General features: G+C 48.2%; 1 protein-coding gene and 1 long non-coding RNA gene across 19 annotated transcripts in view; one reads left to right on the top strand and one right to left on the bottom strand.

Moving 5' to 3' along the window:
* The window catches only part of LOC137325541 (uncharacterized), a 32,247-nt gene extending 21,270 nt beyond the window's left edge, over nucleotides 1–10,977 (top strand). For 3 of the 4 annotated variants that reach the window (XR_010963895.1, XR_010963894.1, XR_010963893.1), the window contains 4 exons: nucleotides 24–101; nucleotides 1,693–1,775; nucleotides 6,439–6,517; nucleotides 10,068–10,977. This is a non-coding gene — a long non-coding RNA (uncharacterized lncRNA). The remainder of the gene's footprint in view (nucleotides 1–23; nucleotides 102–1,692; nucleotides 1,776–6,438; nucleotides 6,518–10,067) is intronic. The other variant, XR_010963896.1, reaches the window with a different exon arrangement.
* LOC137325538 (torsin-1A-interacting protein 2-like) overlaps nucleotides 1–15,285 on the bottom strand; it is a 78,868-nt gene extending 63,583 nt beyond the window's left edge. For 3 of the 15 annotated variants that reach the window (XR_010963892.1, XR_010963891.1, XM_067990759.1), the window contains exons 1-7: nucleotides 15,166–15,283; nucleotides 13,386–13,493; nucleotides 12,613–12,720; nucleotides 11,748–11,828; nucleotides 6,239–6,346; nucleotides 4,196–4,303; nucleotides 1,853–1,960 (exon numbers count right to left, since the gene is read on the bottom strand). Coding sequence is in view for 13 of the 15 variants with exons in the window: in XM_067990759.1 (XP_067846860.1) it covers nucleotides 1,853–1,960; nucleotides 4,196–4,303; nucleotides 6,239–6,346; nucleotides 11,748–11,828; nucleotides 12,613–12,720; nucleotides 13,386–13,493; nucleotides 15,166–15,184 (640 nt within the window). In the remaining 2 variants the exon portion in view is untranslated. Of the gene's footprint in view, nucleotides 1–1,852; nucleotides 1,961–4,195; nucleotides 4,304–6,238; nucleotides 6,347–7,083; nucleotides 7,172–11,747; nucleotides 11,829–12,612; nucleotides 12,721–13,385; nucleotides 13,494–15,165 lie in introns of those variants that run through there. The other 12 variants (XM_067990756.1, XM_067990752.1, XM_067990747.1 and 9 more) reach the window with 12 other exon arrangements.
* Between the last annotated feature and the right edge of the window lie 8,083 nt (nucleotides 15,286–23,368).

The raw sequence follows: 23,368 nt of genomic DNA on the forward strand, positions 1-23,368 counted from the left end.
GAAATACTTCTCTTTTCAAACAGGTGCCCCACAATCACAATGGGAAAAATGGATTCGAAAACCCTGAAATATTTTGTGGACACATACAAAAAAAAATCCCTGTAAGTGACGCTGCAACCTGCTTTTAGATAGATTATGTGTACAATACTGCATTGGAGAATGTGATTTTAGGGTGTGATCTAATTGAGAGCTTCTGATGACAGCAAGTAGTGAGAGTCAAGTTTCTCACTATCATCTGCTCCATCTTCTTTCCAATATTTGTCAGTCTATAATATACTCAGTATAGTAACAGTTCGCTCCTGACTCCTTTGCCCCGATATTTACGGGGAGGCGGGGAGGGAGCGGGGTGGTTGGTGCAGCAGCAGGGATATTTGGAAATATGAGTTTCCCTGAGGTCCTCCTGAATTTAACAGCAGGACCTGATTTAGATTTATGCATTCTGTTTCCCGGCCGCAGTCAGCCCGATTGGAAGGCTGGCTGGCTGGCTGGCTGTCGGGCATCAAGGCCTGCGGCTGTAGGCCACAGCCGGGCAGCGGAAGGAGGGAAGATGGGAGAAATCGTGGGTCGACGGAGAAATCGGTCGGGAGCCCGGAGAGATCGGTCGGTGAGGTGTTAGGGGTGGTGGAGGCCGGAGAGATCGGTCGATGGAGGACATCAGGATGGGGGCCTGGATATGTCGGTCAGGGCCGGTGAGATCGCGGGAGGGGTGTGAGCGAAGTCTACATCAGGGGTGGGGGTAGCTGGAGAGATCAGTTGCGGGGGGGGGGGGGGGGGGGGGGCGGAAGTCTTCGGGAGGGAGATCCGGAGAGATCGGGTGGGGCGGGGGATATCAGTCAGGAGCCATAGTGCTGGGTTGGGGGTCGGTCAATCACGGGGGGAAATCATGGGGGTCCGATCATCGGGAGGTTAACAGGATTGCGCGGGGGGCTGGGGGAAGCACTCCTGCTCATCCTGGACCACAAGCAGTACTGGAAAGGCACTTACCTGTTGGTTCCAGCCATTCTCGCCTCCCTTCAGCTGCCGGGTTTCCCGGGGCCAGAGAAACCCAGACTGCAGGTGTTAAATCTGAAACAGTTAAAATCTGATGCACGCAGCTCATAAAATATTTTAATTGGGGAAATGTCTCCGGAGAGCAGGTTAGCCACCCTACACCCCCCAACCCGCACCGGTAAAACCGGAAGGGGGTGCATTGGGGTCAGGTTTCCCATCTTTGCATTTTAAACCACCCCCCTTTGCCCGTCCTAGGGGGTTAAAATTACCCCCCTTAACTCTAAGCTACTCGATTCAGCGATTGCACCAACCACTATAACATCCCATATTCTAGTGCTGTAAAGGACTGTTCGATTATCACTACCATCCCACCTCCTTTTTATCTTATTGTATCCCTCCTCGATATTTTGTTTAGCTTGAAAGGTTCACTCATAGTCCTGCCTTACATTAGTGACTTCTCTGATAATGTTATGTCCAATCACTTTGCCCTCAGAGCATATTGTGCATCTTGCTTATCAATTTTATTCACAGTACTTTGTGCATTAACATACAGGCAACTGAACTCCGCCTCTATCTGTTTGGTAATCTGGGGGGGGCAGGGAACAGAAGGAGAGAACTTGCTCCCTGCTCTCCCAAACCTCAGTTTTGGAATGAGATTGAGGGAGATCTCAGATTAAATTGTGTGTCCACATCCTTGTACAGGGATGAGTGCCGGGCTTGTGGTGAAGGAACAGAGAATGTACAGACCGCACCTGAACACTTGTGATTAAAGTCAAGAACTGGATGTAAGTAAATTATCCACTCTGTCCAACACAGGAAATATTCCCCAAAAAACTGATCTGCATCTTCTGCCCATTTTTACCTTGATTTTCTTCCTCGGGTTGACTTTGCTTTCCATCCTCAGTGTACTGCGGGACATTAACCTTTCCCATCAGCTTCTCGTCAAATCTTTGTTTTTCACTTGTGGATTCTGAGACAAAGAGAAGATATGCAGTTAGGAAAAATCAGTGTTAATTCCAAACAAAGAATTGCCTAGGTCTGAAATCCTTCTCTTTTCAAACAGCTGCTCTACAATCACAATCAGTAAAATAGATTCTCAAACCCTGAAATCTTTGCACAGATACATACAAAAAAAAAATCTAAGTGATGTTGACATCAAATCAAGCGCTTTCAGATAGATTATGTGTACAATACTGTATCGCAGAATGTGCCTCTATCTGTTTGGTAATCTGGGGAGCTGGGAACAGAAGGTGAGAACTTGCTTGCTGCTCTCCCAACCTTCGGTTTTTCAGAAGATTGAGAGAGATCTCAGAGTAAATTGTGTGCCCACATTCTTGTACTGTGAAGGATGCAGGGCAGGTGGTGAGGGAACAGAGAATTTTTTTTTATTCGTTCATGGGATATGGGCGTCGCTGGCGAGGCCTGCATTTATTGCCCATACCTAATTGCCCTTGAGAAGGTGGTGGTGAGCCGCCTTCTTGTACCGCTGCAGTCCGTGTGGTGAAGTTTCTCCCACAGTGCTGTTAGGAAGGGAGTTCCAGGATTTTGACCCAGCGACGACGAAGGAACGGTGATATATTTCCAAGTCGGGATGGTGTGTGAATTGGAGGGGAACATGCAGGTGGTGTTGTTCCCATGTACCTGCTGCTCTTGTCCTTCTAGGTGGTAGAGGTCGTGGGTTTGAGAGGTGCCATCGAAGAAGCCTTGGCGAGTTGCTGCAGTGCATCCTGTGGATGGTACACACTGCAGCCGCTGTGCACCGGTGGTGAAGGGAGTGAATGTTTAGGGTGGTGGATGGGGTGCCAATCAAGCGGGCTGCTTTGTCCTGGATGGTGTCGAGCTTCTTGAGTGTTGTTGGAGCTGCACTCATCCAGGCAAGTGGAGAGTATTCCATCACACTCCTGACTTGTGCCTTGTAGATGGTGGAAAGGCTTTGGGGAGTCAGGAGGTGAGTCACTCGCCGCCAAATACCCAGCCTCTGACCTGCTCTTGTAGCCACAGTATTTATATGGCTTGTCCAGTTAAGTTTCTGGTCAATGGTGACCCCCAGGATGTTGATGGTGGGGGATTCGGCAATGGTAATGCCGCTGAATGTCAAGGGGAGGTGGCTGGACTCTCTCTTGTTGGAGATGGTCATTGCCTGGCATTTGTCAGGCGCGAATGTTATTTGCCACTTATGAGCCCAAGCCTGGATGTTGTCCAGGTCGTGCTGTGTGCGGGCTCGGACAGCTTCATTATCTGAGGGGTTGCGAATGGAACTGAACACTGTGCAATCGTCAGTGAACATCCCCATTTCTGACCTTATGATGGAGGGAAGGTCATTGATGAAGCAGCTGAAGATGGTTGGGCCTAGGACACTGCCCTGAGGAACTCCTGCAGCAATGCCCTGGGGCTGAGATGATTGGCCTCCAACAATCACTACCATCTTCCTTTGTGCTGGGCATGATTCTCGCCACTGGAGAGTTTTCCCCCTGATTACCATTGACTTCAATTTTACTAGGGCTCCTTGGTGCCACACTCGGTCAAATGTGCCTTGATGTCAAGGGCAGTCACTCTCACCTCACCTCTGGAATTCAGTTCTTTTGTCCATGTTTGGACCAAGGCTGTAATGAGGTCTGGAGCCGAGTGCTCCTGGCGGAACCCAAACTGAGCATTGGTGAGGTGAGCAGGTTATTGGTGAGTAAGTGCCGCTTGATAGCACTGTCGACGACACCTTCAATCGCTTTGCTGATGATTGAGAGTAGACTGATGGGGCGGTAATTGGCCGAATTGGATTTGTCCTGCTTTTTGTGGACAGGACATACCTGGGCAATTTTCCACATTGTCGGGTAGATGCCAGTGTTGTAGCTGTACTGGAACAGCTTGGCTAGAGGCGCAGCTCGTTCTGGAGCACAAGTCTTCAGCACTACAGCCGGGATGTTGTCGGGGCCCATAGCCTTTGCTGTATCCAGTGCACTCAGCCGTTTCTTGATATCACGTGGGGTGAATCGAATTGGCTGAAGACTGGCTTCTGTGATGGTGGGGATATCGGGAGGAGGCCGAGATGGAAATATCCACTCGGCATTTCTGGCTGAAGATAGTTGCAAACGCTTCAGCCTTGTCTGATGCTTTTGATTAAAGAAGAAAAGGACATAAGTGAGCTACCACACAGTGCAACATGGAATATTCCTTAAAAAACTGATCTGCATCTTCTCCCCATTTTTACCTTGATTTTCCTCCTCGAGTTGACTTTGCGTTCCATCCTCAGTGTACTGTGGGTCATGAACCTTTCCCATTAGCTTCTCGTCAAGTATCTGTTTTTCACTTGTGGATTCTGAGACAAACAGAAGATATGAAGTTCGGAACAATCAGTGTTAATTCCAAACAAACAGTTGCCCATAACTGAAATGCTTCTCTTTTCAAACAGGTGCCCCACAATCACAATGGGTAAAATTAATTGGAAAACCCTGAAATCTTTGCACAGACACATACAAAGGTGATTGGTGAATGTGATTATCGGATGTGATCTAATTGAGAGCTTCTGATGACAGCAAGTAGTGAGAGTGAAGTTTCTCACTATCATCTGCTCCATCTTCTTTCCAATATTTGTCAGTCTATAATATACTCAGTATAGTAACAGTTCCCTCCTGACTCCTTTGCCCCGATATTTACAGGAAGTCGGGGAAGGAACGGGGTGGTAGGTGCAGCAGCAGGGATATTTGGAAATATGGATTTCCCTGAGGTCCTCCTGAATTTAACAGCAGGACCTGATTTAGATTTATGCATTCTGTTTCCCGGCCGCAGTAAGCCCGATTGGAAGGCTGGCTGGCTGTCGGGCATCAGGGCCTGCGGCTGCAGGCCACAGCCAGGCAGTGGAGGGAGGGAAGATGGGAGAAATTGTGGGTCGGCCCAGAGAAATCGGTCAGGAGGATATTGGGGGTGGGGGGCCTGGAGAGATTAGTCGGTGAGGGATTGGGGGTGGGTGCGGCCGCAGAGATCGGTCGGTGAGGTATTGGGGTGGGGGAGGCTGGAGAGATCGGTCGATGGAGGACGTCAGGATGGGGGCTTGGAAAGGTCGGTCGGGGGCCGGTGAAATCGCTGCAGGGGATGGCAAAGGGTACATCAGGGGTGGGTGTAGCTGGAGAGATCAGTCGGAGGCGGGCGGGGAGAGGTCGGAAGGGAGGTCCAGAGAGATCGGGCGGGGCAGGGGACATCAGTCGGGAGCCAGAGTGCTGGGTTGGCGGCGGGGGGGGGGGGGGGGTCAGTCAATCAGGGGTCTGATCAGGGGGAGAAATCATGGGGGTCCGACCATCGGGAGGTTAACAGGATTGCGCGGGGGGCTGGGGGAAGCACTCCTGCTCATCCTGGACCACAAGCAGTACTGGAAAGGCACTTACCTGTTGGTTCCAGCCATTCTCACCTCCCTACAGCTGCCGGGTTTCCTGAGGCCTGAGAAACCCAGACTGCAGGCATTAAATCTGAAACACAGTTAAAATCTGATGCACGCAACTCATAAAATATTTTAATTGGGGAAACGTCTCCGGAAAGCTGATTAGCCACCCTACACCCCCCAACCCGCACTGGTAAAACCGGAAGGGGGTGCATTGGGGTCAGGTTTCCCATCTTTGCATTTTAAACCATCCCCCTTTGCCCGTCCTAGGGGGTTAAAATTACCCCCCTTAGCTCTAAGCTACTCGATTCAGCAATTGCACCAACCACTATAACATCCCATATTCTAGCGCTGTAAAGGACTGTTCGATTATCACTACCATCCCACCTCCTTTTTATCTTATTGTATCCTTCCTCGATATTTTGTTTAGCTTGAAAGGTTCACTCACAGTCCTGCCTTACATTAGTGACTTCTCTGATAATGTTATTATGTCCAATCACTTTGCGCTCAGAGCATATTGTGCATCTTGCTTATCAATTTTATTCACAGTACTTTGTGCATTAACGTACAGGCAACTGAACTCTGCCTCTATCTGTTTGGTAATCTGGGTGGGCAGGGAACAGAAGGAGAGAACTTGCTCCCTGCTCTCCCAAACCTCAGTTTTGGAATGAGATTGAGGGAGATCTCAGAGTAAATTGTGTGTCCACATTCTTGTACAGGGATGAGTGCAGGGCTTGTGGTGAAGGAACAGAGAATGTACAGACCGTACCTGAACACCTGTGATTAAAGTCAAGAACTGGATGTAAGTGAATTATCCACTCTGTCCAACACAGGAAATATTCCCCCAAAAACTGATCTGCATCTTGTGCCCATTTTTACCTTGATTTTCCTCCTCGGGTTGACTTTGCGTTCCATCCTTAGTGTCCTGCGGGACATTAACCTCTCCCATCAGCTTCTCGTCAAATCTCTGTTTTTCACATGTGGATTCTGAGACAAAGAGAAGATATGCAATTAGGAACAATCAGTGTTAATTCCAAACAAAGAGTTCCCAGGTCTGAAATACTTCTCTTTTCAAACAGGTGACCCACAATCACAATCGGTAAAATGGATTCGAAAACCCTGAAATATTTTGCGGACACAAACACAAAAAAAATCCCTGTAAGTGATGCTGCAACCTGATCAAGTGCTTTTAGATAGATTATGTTGGCCACAGCCGGGCAGCGGAGGGAGGTAAGGCGGGAGAAATGGTGGGTCGGGCCGGAGAGATCAGTCAGGAGGATATTGGGGGTGGCGCCCCGGAGAGATCGGTCAGTGGGGTATTGGGGGTGGGGCCCCGGAGAGATTGGTCAGTGGGATATTGGGGGTGGGGGAAGCCAGAGAGATCGGTCGATGAAGGACATCGGGATGGGGTCCAGGATAGATCGGCTGGGGGCCGGTGAGATCGCGGGGTGTGGGCGAAGGGTACAACGGAGGTGGGGGGAGCTGGAGAGTTCAGTCGGGGGTGGGAAGGGGAATATCGGGAGGGGCCCGGAGAGGTCAGGCTAGGCGGGGGACATCAGTTAGGAGCCAGAGTGCTGAGTTGGGGGGGTCGGTCAATCACGGGTCCGATCACGGGGAGAAATCATGGGGGTCCGATCATCAGGAGGTTAACAGGATTGCGCGGGGGGCTGGGGGAAGCACTCCTGCTCATCCTGGACCACATGCACTGCTGGAAAGACACTTACCTGTTGGTTCCAGCCATTCTCACCTCCCTTCAGCTGCCGGGTTTCCTGGTGCCTGAGAAACCCAGACTGCAGGATAAATCTGAAACACAGTTAAAATCTGATGCATGCAGCTCATAAAATATTTTAATTGGGGAAATGCCTCCGGAGAGCAGTTTAGCCACCCTACACCCCCCAACCCGCCTCCGTTAAGACCGCATTGGGGTCAGGTTTCCTATCTTTGTATTTTAAACCACCCCCCTTTGCCCGTCCTAGGGGGTTAAATTTACCCCCTTAACTCTAAGCTACTCGATTCAGCGATTGCACCAACCACTATAACATCCTATATTCTAGTGCTATAAAGGACTGTTCAATTATCACGACTATCCCACCTCCTTTTTATCTTATTGTATCTCTCCTCGATATTTTGTTTAGCTTGAAACCTCACTCACAGTCCTGCCTTACGTTAGTGACTTCTCTGATAATATTATTATGTCCAATCACTTTGCCCTCAGAACATATTGTGCCTCTTGCTTATCAATTTTATTCACAGTACTTTGTGCATTATCGTACAGGCAACTGAACTCTGCTTCTATCTGTTTGGTAATCAGTGGAGGCAGGGGTCAGAAGATGAGAACTTGCTCTCTTCTCTCCCAACCCTCGGTTTTGGAATGAGATTGAGGGAGATCTCGGAATAAACACTTGGAGGAAGCACTGAGGGTAGGAAGGGCACAGAATGTACTCTGGGTGGGGGCTTCAATGTTCATCACCAAGAGTGGCTCGGTAGCACCACTACTGAGCGAGCTGGCCGAGTCCTGAAGGACATTGCTGCCAGACTGGGCCTGCGGAAGGTGGTGAGCGAAACAACACGAGGGGAAAAGCTTACTTGACCTCATCCTCACCAATCTACCTGTCGCAAATGCATCTGTCCATGACAGTATTGGTAGGAGTGACCACCGCACAGTCCTCGTGGAGACGAAGTCCCGTCTTTGCAGTGAGGACACCATCCAACGTGTTGTGTAGCACTGTCATCGTGCTAAATGGGATAGATTCAGAACAGATCTAGCAGCTCAAAACTGGGCATCCATGAGGCGCTGTGGGCCATCAGCAGCAGCAGAATTCTATTCCAGCACAATCTGTAACCTCATGGCCCAGTATATTCCTCACTCTACCATTACCAACAAGCCAGGGGATCAACCCTGGTTCAATGAGGAGTGTAGAAGAGCATGCCAGGAGCAGCACCAGGCACATCTAAAAATAAGGTGCCAACCTGGTGAAGCTGCAACTCAGGATTACATACATGCTAAACAGTGGAAGCAACATGCTATAGACAGAGCTAAGCGATTCCACAACCAACGGATCAGATCAAAGCTCTGGAGTCCTGCCACATCCAATCGTGAATGGTGGTGGACAATTAAACAACTAACGGGAGGAGGAGGCTCTGTAAACATCCCCATCCTCGATGATAGTTATGATGTGGAGATGCCGGTGATGGACTGGGGTTGACAATTGTAAACAATTTTACAACACCAAGTTATCGTCCAGCAATTTTATTTTAAATTCACAAGCTTTCGGAGGCTTCCTCCTTCGTCAGGTGAACGATGTGAAAAAAAAAACCCTGGGAGAACATTGGTGTCATTCAGGGGGGTGCACACGTTTGTTTCACAGTGGTCCCGCCCTACGTCATACTGTTTCTCGGGCTTATAATAGGTCAGCCAGCTATGTTTTCCTGAGCTGCCCTGCCCGCAGTGCGGTTGCGAATCGCTTACCCCTTCCTGATTCTGAGCTGAGGACTTATCGAGTGGTAACAAAGACAGACTAACAGACCAGTGGATTGGTACAAGGAAAACCAATGTTTATTTTTTTTTTATCACATCGTTCACCTGACGAAGGAGGAAGCCTCCGAAAGCTTGTGAATTTAAAATAAAATTGCTGGACTATAACTTGGTGTTGTAAAATTGTTTACAATCCTCAATGATGGCAGAGTTCAGCACGTGAGTGCAAAAGACAAGGCTGAAGCGTTTGCAACCATCTTCAGCCAGAAGTGCCGAGTGGATGATCCATCTCGGCCTCCTCCCAATATCCCCACCATCACAGGAGCTAGTCTTCAGCCAATTCGATTCACTCCACGTGATATCAAGAAATGGCTGAGTGCACTGGATACAGCAAAGGCTCTGGGCCCCGGCTGTAGTGCTGAAGACTTGTGCTCCAGAACGAGCTGCGCCTCTAGCCAAGCTGTTCCAGTACAGCTAAAACGCTGGCATCTACCCGTCAATGTGGAAAATTGCCCAGGTATGTCCTGTCCACAAAAAGCAGGACAAATCCAATCCGGCCGATTACCGCCCAATCAGTCAACTCTCAATCATCAGCAAAGTGATGGAAGGTGTCATCGACAGTGCTATCAAGCGGCACTTACTCACCAATAACCTGCTCACCAATGCTCAGTTTGGGTTCCGCCAGGACCACTCGGCTCCAGACCTCATTACAGCCTTGGTCCAAACATGGACAAAAGAGCTGAATTCCAGAGGTGAGGTGAGAGTGACTGCCCTTAACATCAAGGCAGCATTTGACCGAGTGTGGCACCAAGGAGCCCTCGTAAAATTGAAGTCAATGGCAATCAAGGGGAAAACTCTCCAGTGGCTGGAGTCATACCTAGCACAAAGGAAGATGGTAGTGGTTGTTGGAGGCCAATCATCTCAGCCCCAGGACACTGCCGCAGGAGTTCCTCAGGGCAGTGTCCTAGGCCCAACCATATTCAGCTGCTTCATCAATGACCTTCCCTCCATCATAAGGTCAGAAATAGGGATGTTCGCTGATGATTGCACAGTGTTCAGTTCCATTCACAACCCCTCAGATAATGAAGCAGTCCGTAACCGCATGCAGCAAGACCTGGACAACATCCAGGCTTGGGCTGATAAATGGCAAGTAACATTCGCGCCTGACAACTGCCAGGCAAATACCATCTCCAACAAGAGAGTATCTAACTACCTCCCCTTGACATTCAACAGAATTACCACCGCTGAATCCCCCACCATCAACATCCTGGGAGTCACCATTGACCAGAAACTTAACTGGACCAGCCATATAAATACTGTGGCTACAAGAGCAGGTCAGAAGCTGGGTATTCTGCGGCGAGTGACTCACCTCCTGACTCCCCAAAGCCTTTCCACCATCTACAAGGCACAAGTCAGGAGTGTGATGGAATACTCTCCGCTTGCCTGGATCAGTGCAGCTCCAACAACACTCAAGACATCGTCCAGGACAAAACAGCCCGCTTGATTGGCACCCCATCCACCACCCTTAACATTCACTCCCTTCAACACCGGTGCACTGTGGCTGCAGTGTGTACCATCCACAGGATGCACTGCAGCAACTCGCCAAGACTTCTTCGACAGCGCTTCCCAAACCCGCGACCTCTACCACCTAGAAGGACAAGAGCAGCAGGCACATGGGATTGACACCACATGCACGTTCCCCTCCAAGTCACACACCATCCTGACTTGGAAATATATCGCCGTTCCTTCATCGTCGCTGGGTCAAAATCCTGGAACTCCCTTCCCAACAGCACTGTGGGAGAACCTTCAACACACGGACCGCAGCGGTTCAAGAAGGCGGCTCACCATCATCTTCTCAAGGGCAATTAGGGATGGGCAATAAATGCTGGCCTTGCCAGCGACACCCACATCCCATGAACGAATACAAAATAAAGAAAGAAATAAATTGTGTGTCCACATTCTTGTACAGGGATGAGTGCAGGGCTTGTGGTGAGGGAACAGGGAATGTACAGACCGTACCTGAACACCTGTGATTAAAGTTAAGAACTGGATGTAAGTGAGTTATCCACTCTGTCCAACACAGGTTATATTCCCCAAAAAACTGATCTGCATCTTCTCCCCATTTTTACCTTGATTTTCCTCCTCGGGTTGACTTTGCTTTCCATCTAATTGAGAGCTTCTGATGACAGCAGGTAATGAGAGTCAAGTTTCTCACTATCATCTGCTCCATCTTCTTTCCAATATTTGTCAGTGTATAATATACTCAGTATAGTAACAGTTCCCTCCTGACTCCTTTGCCCCAATATTTACGGGGAGGCGGGGAGGGAGCGGGGTGGTGGGTGCAGCAGCAGGGATATTTGGAAGTATGAGTTTCCCTGAGGTCCTCCTGAATTCAACAGCAGGACCTGATTCCCGGCCGCAGTCAGCCCGATTGGAAGGCTGGCTGGCTGTCGGTCATCAAGGCCTGCGGCTGTAGGCCACAGCCAGGCAGCGGAGGGAGGGAAGATGGGAGAAATCGTGGGTCGGCCCGGAGAAATCGGTCGGGAGGATATTGGGGGTGGTGGAGGCCGGAGAGATCGGTCGATGGAGGACATCAGGATGGGGGCCTGGATATGTCGGTCGGGGCCGGTGAGATCACGGGAGGGGTGTGAGCGAAGTCTACATCAGGGGTGGGGGTAGCTGGAGAGATCAGTCGGTGGGGGGGGGTGGGGAAGTCTTCGGGAGGGCGGTCCGGAAAGATCGGGTGGGGCGGGGGACATTAGTCAGAAGCCATAGTGCTGGGTTGGGGGTCGGTCAATCACGGGGAGAAATCGTGGGGGTCCGATCATCGGGAGGTTAACAGGATTGCACGGGGGGCTGGGGGAAGCACTCCTGCTCATCCTGGACCACAAGCAGTACTGGAAAGGCACTTACCTGTTGGTTCCAGCCATTCTCGCCTCCCTTCAGCTGCCGGGTTTCCTGAGGCCTGAGAAACCCCGACTGCAGGCATTAAATCTGAAACACAGTTAAAATCTGATGCACGCAGCTCATAAAATATTTCAATTGGGGAAACGTCTCCGGAGAGCAGGTTAGCCACGCAAAACCCCAAACCGCAGCATTAACACCGGAAGGGGGTGCATTGGGGTCAGGTTTCCTGTCTTTGTATTTTAAACCACCCCCTGTCGCCCATCCTCGGATTTAAAATTACCCCCCTTAGCTCTAAGCTACTCGATTCAGCGATTGCACCAACCACTATAGCATCCTATATTCTAGCGCTGTAAAGGACTGTTCGATTATCACTACTATCCCACCTCCTTTTTATCTTATTGTATGTCTCCTCAATATTTTGTTTAGCTTAAAAGTTCACTCACAGTCCTGCCTTACATTCGTGACTTCTCTGATAATGTTATTATGTCAAATGACTTTGCGCTCAGAGCATATTGTACCTCTTGCTTATCAATTTTATTCACAGTACTTTGTGCATTAACGTACAGGCAACTGAACTCTGCCTCTATCTGTTTGGTAATCAGAGGCAGGGATCAGAAGGAGAGAACTTGCTCCCTGCTCTCCCAAACCTCAGTTTTGGAATGAGATTGAGGGAGATCTCAGAATAAAATTTGTGTCCACATTCTTGTACAGGGATGAGTGCAGGGCTTGTGGTGAGGGAACAGGGAATGTACAGACCGTACCTGAACACCTGTGATTAAAGTTAAGAACTGGATGTAAGTGAATTATCCACTCTGTCCAACACAGGGAATATTCCCCAAAAAACTGATCTGCATCTTCTGCCCATTTTTACCTTGATTTTCCTCCTCGGGTTGACTTTGCGTTCCATCCTCAGTGTACTGCGGGACGTGAGCTTTTCTTATCAGCTTCTCATCAAGTCTCTGCTGTTCACTTGTGGATTCTGAGAGAAACAGAAGATATGCAGTTCGGAACAATCAGTGTTAATTCCAAACAAAGAGTTGCCCAGGTCTGAAATCCTTCTCTTTTCAAACATGTGCCCCACAATCACAATCAGTAAAATAGATTCTAAAACACTGAAATCTTTGCACAGATCCATACAAAAAAAAATCCCTGTAAGTGATGCCGACATCAAATCGAGCACTTTTAGATAGATTATGTGTACAATACTGCTCCCAGTCCTGCCATAGCATAAGTCGTGTCTCTGTTCATGCTTTATATTAAATCACTCTGCCTCAGAGCAAATTGTGCATCTTGCTTCTCAATTTTAGTCAAAGTACTTTGTGCATTAACGTACACACAACTGAACTCTGCCTCTACCTGTTTGGTAATCTGGGGGGACAGGGAACAGAAGGAGAGAACTTGCTCCCTGCTCTCCCAATCCTCAGTTTTGGAATGAGATTGAGGGAGATCTCAGAGTAAATTGTGTGTCCACATTCTTGTGCAGGGATGAGTGCAGGGCTTGTGGTGAGGGAACAGAGAATGTACAGACCGTACCTGAACACCTGTGATTAAAGTTAAGAACTGGATGAAAGTGAGTAATCCACTCTGCCCAAAACAGGGATATTCCCCAAAAAAAACTGATCTGTATCTTCTGCCCGTTTTTACCTTGATTTTCCTCCTCGGGTTGACTTTGCGTTCCATCCTCAGTGTCCTGCGGGACATTAACCTTTTCTATCAGTTTCTCGTCAAATCTCTGTTTTTCACTTGTGGATTCTGAGAGAAACAGTAGATATGCAGTTAGGAAGAATCAGTGTTAATTCCAAACAAAGAACCTCTAACCAAAAATGTGCCAAAAACACAATCGTAAAAATTCTTTGTGAAACCCTGAAATCTTTGCACAGACACATACAAAAGAAATTCTCTGAAAAAAATGATTACAGGCTGTAATCTAATGAAGTGCTTTTGGACAGATTATGTGTGTTGTTATGTAAAGCAGAAAGCGGGTATACGATGTGATCTAATTCAGAGGTCTGATGACAGCAAGTAGCGAGACTTAGAACATTCTCACCACCATGTTCTCCACAGAGATTAGTGGAGTGCGTCAAAGATTGGTTCTTGGGCCCCTAATGTCTAATTTATATCCATTAGAAGGGTACTTAGATTCAGAAACGCACTGCAAATTAAATCAAATTCACAGATGATGCTGAACAGGAAAAGGGAAGAGTCAAATCTGACAATGCTGCCCAAAGACCTACTAAAGGAGCCTAGTAACTGGCAGGACAGTAACAGATGAAATTCAGCACAGAAAAGTGTACCAATCCACACACTGAAAGCAAAAACTGAGTAACCCGTGTCTTACTTCGGGCTTTTCCTCCAATACGTTTGTCTTGTTTTCATGACAAAAAGGCAGTTTCCATAAACAGCATGAGTTTCCTATCTTCATAAATCCATGCCCTTATACATTCTGTATATGGGTCAGCATGCCCAGTTTCAACAATTTTAACTAATTGCAGTATATGGTCACTGGTGATCAGGTAGGATTCCTACGGTGTTCTCCTGTCTCTCAACGGCAGTGAACACCTCACCGTCAAACCAGTGCCTCGGCTAAAACTATGTCAGATGTATCGATACACAGAAGCCAAAGGCGACAGCAAAATAAATGAACAAGCAAAATACTGAAAAGCAATGAAATTAGAATCAGCCCAAGAGGGGTTAAACAATCCTTTTTAAGTGCTTTTTAAAAAAAAAACAGATGATGACAAGGGTAATCGGTGAAAAAAAAATCGAACTGTGCAGCACAAATAGTTGTTTGTGTTAATTTGTTGTTTAGCTCAGATCAACCAGGTGCATAAATGACGCAGTCTGTATATATTTTCCACATTTAAACATGATCACACACCCAACTAGTAGCCTGCTGAAAAAAAGTGGTTTCAGCTTCTTATATTTCATGTGTCATGAAATGTGGTTTCACTTTCCTTTCTAGATGTCCTAAAAGGTCCCAATGATCTACGCGTCTGAAAGTAGCCAGTGGGTAGAATAGTCAGAATTATCTTGGTTCACGGTGCAGTCTCTGGTCGCTGAAAAAACAAACAAACAGCAAGCAGCGGGAGCATCTCTTAAACTCTGGGAGTTGCGGCGACTCTGGTGAGGCTCACAGATATGACTGCTGTGACCGTCCCCTAGCAGGGAATCACTTCATGTTCCTTTAACCCGATCCGTCAACTCTGCACAAATGCTGCCCGACCCGCAGAATGTTTCCAACATTCTCTGTTTTTTTGTTTCACATTTCCAGCAAACTGCAGTTTCCTTTTTATTTTTTCAACTTCTCAGCCGCCGGCAACTCCATTAGCAACTCAGCCACTTCCTGAAAACTCACTCAATACAAACGCCACCGACCCCCTCACCCTCACTCTCCCTCTCCCCACCACCAGCTGTCACTCTTCACCTTCCTGCTGACGCTCCATGCTGTCAATGAGGCGTTTTTCAATCTTTGCGGATCCTCAGTGCCATCATCCGATCACTGGTCCAATCCCCCCCACCCACCACCGCCCGCTCTTCCCCTAAAACCAGCAGAGCTCCGCGCCTGCAGCAGAACCACACCTCGCATTTGTTTCCGCCCGGAAGAGTTACGGAGAATCACCTGCGAAAGGAGGGAGGGAGGGAGGGGGGCTTGTATTGGGACGGACTGCGGGGCACAGTGTACTTCCGGTAATCTCCTGTGCGGGGAAATAAGTGCCGAACGCCTAAACTGGGACCCACGACTTCTTCCACGGGTTAACTGTGGATTAGGCCATTTTGTTCTGCAAATGTTAAATGAAGTTACACTGCTTTTGCACACGTGCCAACTTGAAAAAAAATCTTGCAAAAGCTGAGGGGACAATCCAAAAGAAAAAGCTTTATATAGGTCTAGAACCTGCTTTAAAAACAGGAAATAGTGGAAACACTCTGCAGTTCAGGCAGTATTGTGGAAAAAGGAAGGGAGAGATCAGGGGTGCAGACCACCCCCCTGACCGTGTAGGTGATCACATCCCAAGCACCAACCTACAACCTGCTTTGTTGGATTCAATTCAGTTTTTATTATGTGGGATGTCAGCATCTTTTCACAACTTGGCCCGTTTTTCTGTGAAAACAAGTAGTTACACTGAGATGCACTGGGACATTAGCTTGTTGTAATATTAGCTGCAGGCACCCAATATTGCTTCTTCTGTAATGCAGGGGGAAAATTAAAGAAAAATACATTTTTACATTGGTGGATTTAGAAATTTCTGAAGGCAAATCTAAGATGCAAGATTTATTTCTTCAGGAAGTCTGTCACATTTTTGGGTTTTCACACTAGTTACTTTGTGGGATTCAACGTCACCACCCACTCCTTAAAGCGAAAGTGCAATTTTTGTGCCCAATATCAGGTAAACAATGACAACACCCAGGGATCATAATAGAGAACCCTTACTCTGGACACCAGCTACTGGAATGTATCACATGCCACCATGAGATTCTCCTCTCTTCAAATAGCAGATTTTATATACACTCTTAACGAATCGAAACACAAGCTTTGGACCAACAAGTGGTTTTATTTACTCACTTTCTTTCTAAACATAGACTTTAAAAAGAAGTTTACTTATTGTAACCTCAGTCTAGCCTAACTCCCTGGCTAAACACCGTTGAAACATTTAACCACGAGCCATCATCACAAGGTGCCTCACAGGACCGTTATCAAACAAAATTTGACAAGAGCCACAGGGTATGGTAGCATAGTGGTTATGTTACTGGGCTAGTAATCCAGAGGCCTGGACTAAAATCCAGAGTCATGAGTTCAAATCCTGCCATGGCAGCTGGCGAATTTAAATTCAATTAATTAAAATTTTAAAAATCTGGAATTAAAATACTAGTATCAGTAATGATGGCCATGAAACTACCGGATTGTCATAAAAACCCATCTGGTTCACTAATGTCCTTTAGGGAAGGAAGCCTGCCGCCCTTATCCGGTCTGGCCTATATGTGACTCCAGACCCACAGCAATGTGGTTGATTCTTAATTGCCCTCTGAAATGGCCTAGCAAGCCACTCAGTTGTAAAATCTCGCTCAAGAAGGCAGCTCACCACCACCTTCTCAAGGGCAATTAGGGATGGGCAATAAATGCCGGCCTTGCCAGCGACGCCCACATCCTGTGAACAAATAAAAAAAAATATGGAGATATTAGGACAGGTGAGGTCACAGAGTTGATTTTAAGGAGTGTCTTAAGGAGCTACCCCTAGATCTCTTTGCTCCTCTACTTGTCTTCTTGTATTTTGTCACCATCTTCCTCAGTATTAACTATACCCCCCCAATTTGGTGTCATCTGCAAAGTTTGAAATTGCACTTCCGATTCTCAAGTCCAAATCGTTTATGCAAAAGGTGAACAACAGTGACTGCAGCTGCCCTGTGGTTTATGGGTGCGGCGTTCCTAACCAGAAAAAACATTTTATCAGAGTCCCTCCCTGTAATCTGGTATTTGGTAAATATAATTATATCCTAGTTTTTATTTATCTCAAATTTAAAATAATTGATTGGTTTTTGATGTCTGGATTTCCCCATTGTTTATGGTGGGTTGCTGCTTACAGCAGTGCATCGTTCTATTTTTGGGAAATGGGGAGGGAGGGGTTCTAGGCATGGGCTGTGCACGCTTAAAGTCTGTCAATTGTGCCCGATGATGCACTGCCAGGTACTTGTCATATTTCTCACCTGTCACCAAGTCCCTGATCCTGATCTACCACAAGACTCACACACTGCAGGTTCCCACAAGCCTCAGTACACACCAGAGAATTGAAGGACATTCTGGGACCACTTTGGCAGATGAGCAAGGCAGCATGGGACCCACGTGTTCATGAATGCGCAGAAGAGAATTACAGAACACACAAAATTGGCTGACCGCAAATTGATTGGGGGGGGGAACCATGATCCCCCCCCCCACCCCGGCCCCCACACTGGCTCAGCCACTGCAAAGATCCCAGGAATTCAGTCAGTCAGGGACACAACTTACCAGCAGAGGAAGCCCTGCTCCACCATTGTGCAGAGCAGGGCACAAATTGGCCTTGGTACCCAATTATTAATAAATTAAATTCTCAAAAGCATACACTTTCTTAAATTATTTATGAAACCATTGTACTTGTGAGTCAAACGTACAAAAATGTCGGACTGAGAAAGACCAGCTGGTCCATCTAGCCTGTCCTGTACAATTGTGATGCCTGCTGCATCACATCAAGAGACTTCTTACCCTCTAGGTGCCATGTAGTCTCCTGGGAAAGATGAAAAATCAAATTGAAACACCCAAAACACTTTTCCCACCTCAGGAGTAGGTGCCTGATCAATGGCTGCAATCAGGAATTTGCCTTGTGGGGCATCTTGGGAGCATCAAAGTTCCACATTACTGCATTCCCTTCAGTGTTCTCACTTCCAGCCAACTTTCTGTAGAATATGAACCACAGTATGGTCTTTGTGGGGTATGTTTAATTTTTAGTGATGCAAAAAATGTATCAATCCTCAACAATGACATTCACTTGCACATCCCCGATTTTTTTCGCTCCATCGTTGGTGGCCGTGCCTTCAGCTGCCTCGGCCCTAAGCTCTGGAATTTCCACGCTAAACCTCTCTGCCTCTCTACCTCTCTCTCCTCCTTAAGACACTTCTTAAAACCTACCTCTTTGATCAAGATTTTGGTCACCTGTCCTAATATCTCCTTCAGTGGCTCGGTGTTAAATTTTGCCAATGCTCCTGTGAAGCACCGTGGGACGTTTTACTTTGTTAAAGGCGCTATATAAATGCAAGTTGTTGTTGTTGTGTCAAAAGCTTTAAAAAGGGAGATAATTTCAGGGTTTTTTTCTGAACTGTAGCTGAAAATTCTTCAGCATCTGCCAACCAACAAACATCCCTCACCAAATAATAACTAACAAAGCCTCAGGTTATGTTTACTTTCTGCAATTAGACTTAAAGGGACAGGCCAGTTAAATACAGCTCCAGCTGAGCAGTAGACTAGTACATGGTATCTCAGACATGGTACATGGGGCCCGATTTTAGCACCCGCTATCGGGTGCGTTCTCGGCGGAGGGGCTTTGAAAATCGGAAAGTCCAGGATCCCGAACGGATCCCGCCTCGATCCCGCCCACTTCCGGGTTCTCCGCTGACGCGCCGGCGTGCGCGCGCAGCCCCCGCTGGTGGGAATCCCGCAGGCAATTAAAGCCAGTGGGATGCCACTTGACAGTATTTATTTACCTATTGCAGGTCATTAACTGACCTGATTAAGGGACTGTGTGTGATTTTTGAACAACATGGGACTGTTTCCCACACTGGGGGAAACACTCCCAGATCGAATGGACGTGTTGCAGCTGTCAGCCTGTGGCAGCTGCAAAGGTCCATTTGACAGATGGGGGCGGGGAGACCCTCACTCATTGCAGGAGGCCACTCTGTCACTTGGGACAAAGTTTGGCCTCCACCACCCTCCTCCTGACAGTCAAAGTCACCAACCTGCACACTTACCCCGGGGTCCTGAGACATGTACCTACCTTGCGGACCCCCTCAGATGTACATCTTACGGATGGGGGCCGCCGTAGCTGCAGTCATGACCTCCTCGGAGGGCGAACAGCATCACCAGCCTCGCCATCCACGCCGTCCACCTCTGACACGTGGAGCTCCACAACAGAGTGCTGTGACACATCCACCTGTACAGCAGGTGGGAGGGCTACCGCAGAGAGAGATGCGTCGCAGAGAGCACTACCCTCGCCACAGGGTCCACAGACCGAGGCTCAGCCTCCTGGACCTCTCTGAGCAGCAGTGCACACGGAGGCTCAGAGTCACTCGACATGTAGTCGTGGACATCTGCAGCCTCTTTCATGCCGAGCTGCTCCTGGTTGGCCCGTGCACCATCTTCCTACCTGTCGCTGTCAAAGTCACCACTGCCCTCCCGAACTTCTCCTCCGCAGCCTTCCAGGGTGCAACCGGGGACATCGCCGATGTCTCTCAGTCGTCTGCGCAGAAGAGCCCTGCAAATACACCTACACCCACTCTGCCGTGACACAATGGGTGGCATCAGTGGTGGGTCCTCATAGTGATACCCAGGAGCGGGCATTATTGCACAAACCAGACAGGATTCGCGAAGACATGGCAGTAGTGGTGCCAATATAATGTGTGATGTGAGTTGTTCTGAAATTCAATAGAAGTAACAACCATGACAAACCCTCAAACACCCTTGTGCATCCCCTTCATGCTCACGACACGTTTGCCTTACGCTGCCTACTGCACATATGTGATGCATGCCCTGTGGCTGCAGCACAGGTGGTGGCAGGTTGAGTGAGGCTGACCGTGAAAGAGATGCATGAGAGGGTGAGTATGGGATAGAGCCATGAGATTGTGTGAGGATTGGGTTGAGTGGTAGTGGCGGGATGAGTACTGGCGAGGTGAGTAGGTGCAGGTAAGATGAGGATGGGGTTTGAGTGGGTATGAGGGGTGATGTGACAGAGTAGTGTTGGCAGTGCCGAAGGAGATGTGGGGTGGGGGCAGTGATGTGGCAGACGGAGTGTAGGGGAAAGACTACGTGTGGTCACTGTGGCTGACCTACTGAGGTCATTGGAGCGCCTCCTGCACTGTATGCAGGTGGGCGATATGTTGGTGGCACAGGTGACCCCCTCTGCCACCTCGAGCCAGGCCTTCCTGGTGGCGGAGGCGGGCCGCTTCCTCCCGCCCACCGGGTGGAAGATCTCTGTCCTCCCCCTCCACCTCAGGTATTGATACCTGGGGTGAGGCATCATTAAACTTGGAGCAGCCTTCCCCCTGGGCTGCTCCATGCTGTAATTTTTTCTGTTTGTTGCAGCATCTGTCAGTGGAGGACTGCCCCTTTAAATAGAGCGCCTCCAGCTGACAGATCTTACTGCGCATGCGCAGCCCGCCCGACGCGCAGATCAGCATCGGGGAACCTGGAGGAGCAGGTAAGTGGATCCAATTAGTGGGTTGCCTGCTACGATCGCGCGGGAAACCCACTATTTTCACCGCGCCCGCTTGCCCATACGCCGGGAACCCGCACCCCTGGTAAATTCGGGCCCAATGGTATCTTAAGAACAGGAAGCAGCCATTAACAACATAGAGCACAGGGGACCCAGATCAGGAACCAGGCCAGGGAAGGTGTGGGGAGTCCTGGATGGCAGGAGCGGACTTAAGCCAGTCATGATCTGGCTGGCAGGAATGGAAATCAGAAGGTCAGAAGCCAATGGAGGGATGTGCGGGTGCAATCTGTAATAGCAGAGTTTCCCACGATGGCAAGGAAAATCCCTAATGGGAATCCCAACCCTCCAAAGTAGAAAAACTTCCCAAGGTGCTTCACAGAGTTGTAATCAGACAAAAAACGCCAGGCCAAAGAAGGAAATATTAGGAGGAATGACCAAAAACTTAGTCAAAATGGTGGGTTTTAAGCCACACAAATGCTGGGTTCCCACCTTTAACTTTCTTTAAATGGTATTAAAATATGTTAAAATTAAAGGGAATCTCCCGTGGCATTTCCCACGTTGAATGGACAGGGAATTGTGTGCCCACCCCCGCCCCGCCCCCGATCCTAGTCTCATCTGCTCACCCGATCTCACTGGTGCCATCTGCCAAATGGGCAAGAGGGCAACAGTCACCGGGGAGTGGGTCGAACAGGTAATGACAGTGGGGCATGATGACAGAGGGGTCAGAGGTCTGGTGGGGGTGGGAAGATGGGGTGGGCAAGGGGAGGGCAGGTGGGGAGATGGGGAGGGGAGAGTGAGGGGATCGAGGAGATGGGGGGATGAGGAAGACAGGTAGGAATATGGGGGAAGGGAGACGTTGGGACAGGAGATGGGAGAGGGGAGATGACTTTTTTGAAGGATGGGTAAGTAGACTCTCTGGCTTCAGCCTACACAAGCCTATTTCCGTGTCTGTGCCCTGGGGAAAAGGAAATGGGGTCAGGGGACCGGATGGAAGAAGATGACTAGCAGTTTTTTGGGGGATGGGGGAGGAGGAGGACAATGGAGTCTACCAGCCTTCAACCAGCTTGAGCTCACCTCCTTTCCTGCACCTCCATGTTTGTCCCTTGACCTTTCTTTTCCCCAACACTCTCCTAAACCCATCCCATTTGTTTTCCCCACCCACTCTCCCCATACTTTTCACTACCCTCCATCTTTAGCCCTATCCCACCCCATCCCCTCCCTTCCCCTGCTGTCTCGTACCCCAGAGACCTTATGGGTTGAATTGAGAAATAGGAAAGGATCTAAGACTATAGTGGGAATTGTGTATAGGACCCCTGGCAGCAGCTCTGAAGTGCTAGATTGTATAAATGCAGAGATTAGACAAGTGTGTAAGAAAGGCATAGTGGTCTTAATGGGGGACTTTAACCTTCACATAGATTGGGAAAAGCAGACTAGCAACTGTCAGAAAGGTAGTGAATTTCTCGAGTGTGTTCAGGATAGTTTTCTACAGCAGTATGTCCTAGAGGCAACAAGGGGGCAAGCCATACTAGATTTAGTAATGAGTAATAAACCAGATTTAGTTAACAGCTTAACTGTACACGAACATCTATCCAATAGCGATCATAACATGATCGAGTTCAAGGTAGTGTTTGAAAGGGAAAAAAGTGAGTCAGCTGCTAAGATTCTAGACTTGGGTAAGGCCAACTTCAATGGGATGAGACAGAGACTGTCCACAGTAAACTGGGCAAATCTGTTAATGGGTAAAACGACTGATGATCAGTGGGAAATGTTTAAAGAAACATTTAACGTGATACAGAATCGGTTTATACCCCTGAGGGGCAAGAACTCTACTTGCCAAAAAAAACAGCCATGGACAACTAAAGAGGTAAGGGACAGTATAAGACATAAGGAAAAGGCATACAAAAAGGCAAAAATGGCACAGATCCTGGTGAATGGGAAAGATACAAAGATCAACAAAGGGTCACAAAACAGATAGTAAGAGCTACAAAAAGAGAGTATGGAAAGAAACTTGGAAGGGATATCAAAACCAATACGAAGAACTTTTATAGTTATATTGGGAAAAAGAGGGTGGTCAGGAGCAATGTTGGCCCCTTAAAAACTGAAAGTGGGGATATTGTCATTGACAATGGGGAAATGGTGGACATGTTGAACGATTACTTTGCGTCAGTATTTACAGTAGAAAAAGAGGATAGCATGCCGGAAATCCTAGGAAAACTATAATTGAATCGGGGACAGGGACTCGATAAAATTAATATAAGTAAAGCAACAGTAATGAAGAAAATAATAGCACTGAAGAGTGACAAATCCCCAGGACCAGATGGTTTCCATCCCAGGGTTTTAAAGGAAGTAGGTGAGCACATTGCGGATGCCCTAACTATAATCTTTCAAAGTTCTGTAGATTCAGGAACTGTCCCTCTGGATTGGAAAATTGCACATGTCACTCCGCTTTTTAAGAAAGGAGAGAGAGGGAAACCAGGGAATTATAGACCAGTTAGCCTAACATCTGTTGTGGGGAAAATGCTGGAGTCTATAATTAAGGATAGGGTGACTGAACACCTCGAGAATTTTCAGTTAATCAGAGAGAGCCAGCATGGATTTGTGAAAGGTAGGTCGTGCCTGACAAACCTGATTGAATTTTTTGAAGAGGTGGCTAAAGTAGTGGACAGGGGAATGTCA

This window comes from Heptranchias perlo, chromosome 9, assembly GCF_035084215.1.
Source record: "Heptranchias perlo isolate sHepPer1 chromosome 9, sHepPer1.hap1, whole genome shotgun sequence".
NCBI lineage: Eukaryota > Metazoa > Chordata > Chondrichthyes > Hexanchiformes > Hexanchidae > Heptranchias > Heptranchias perlo.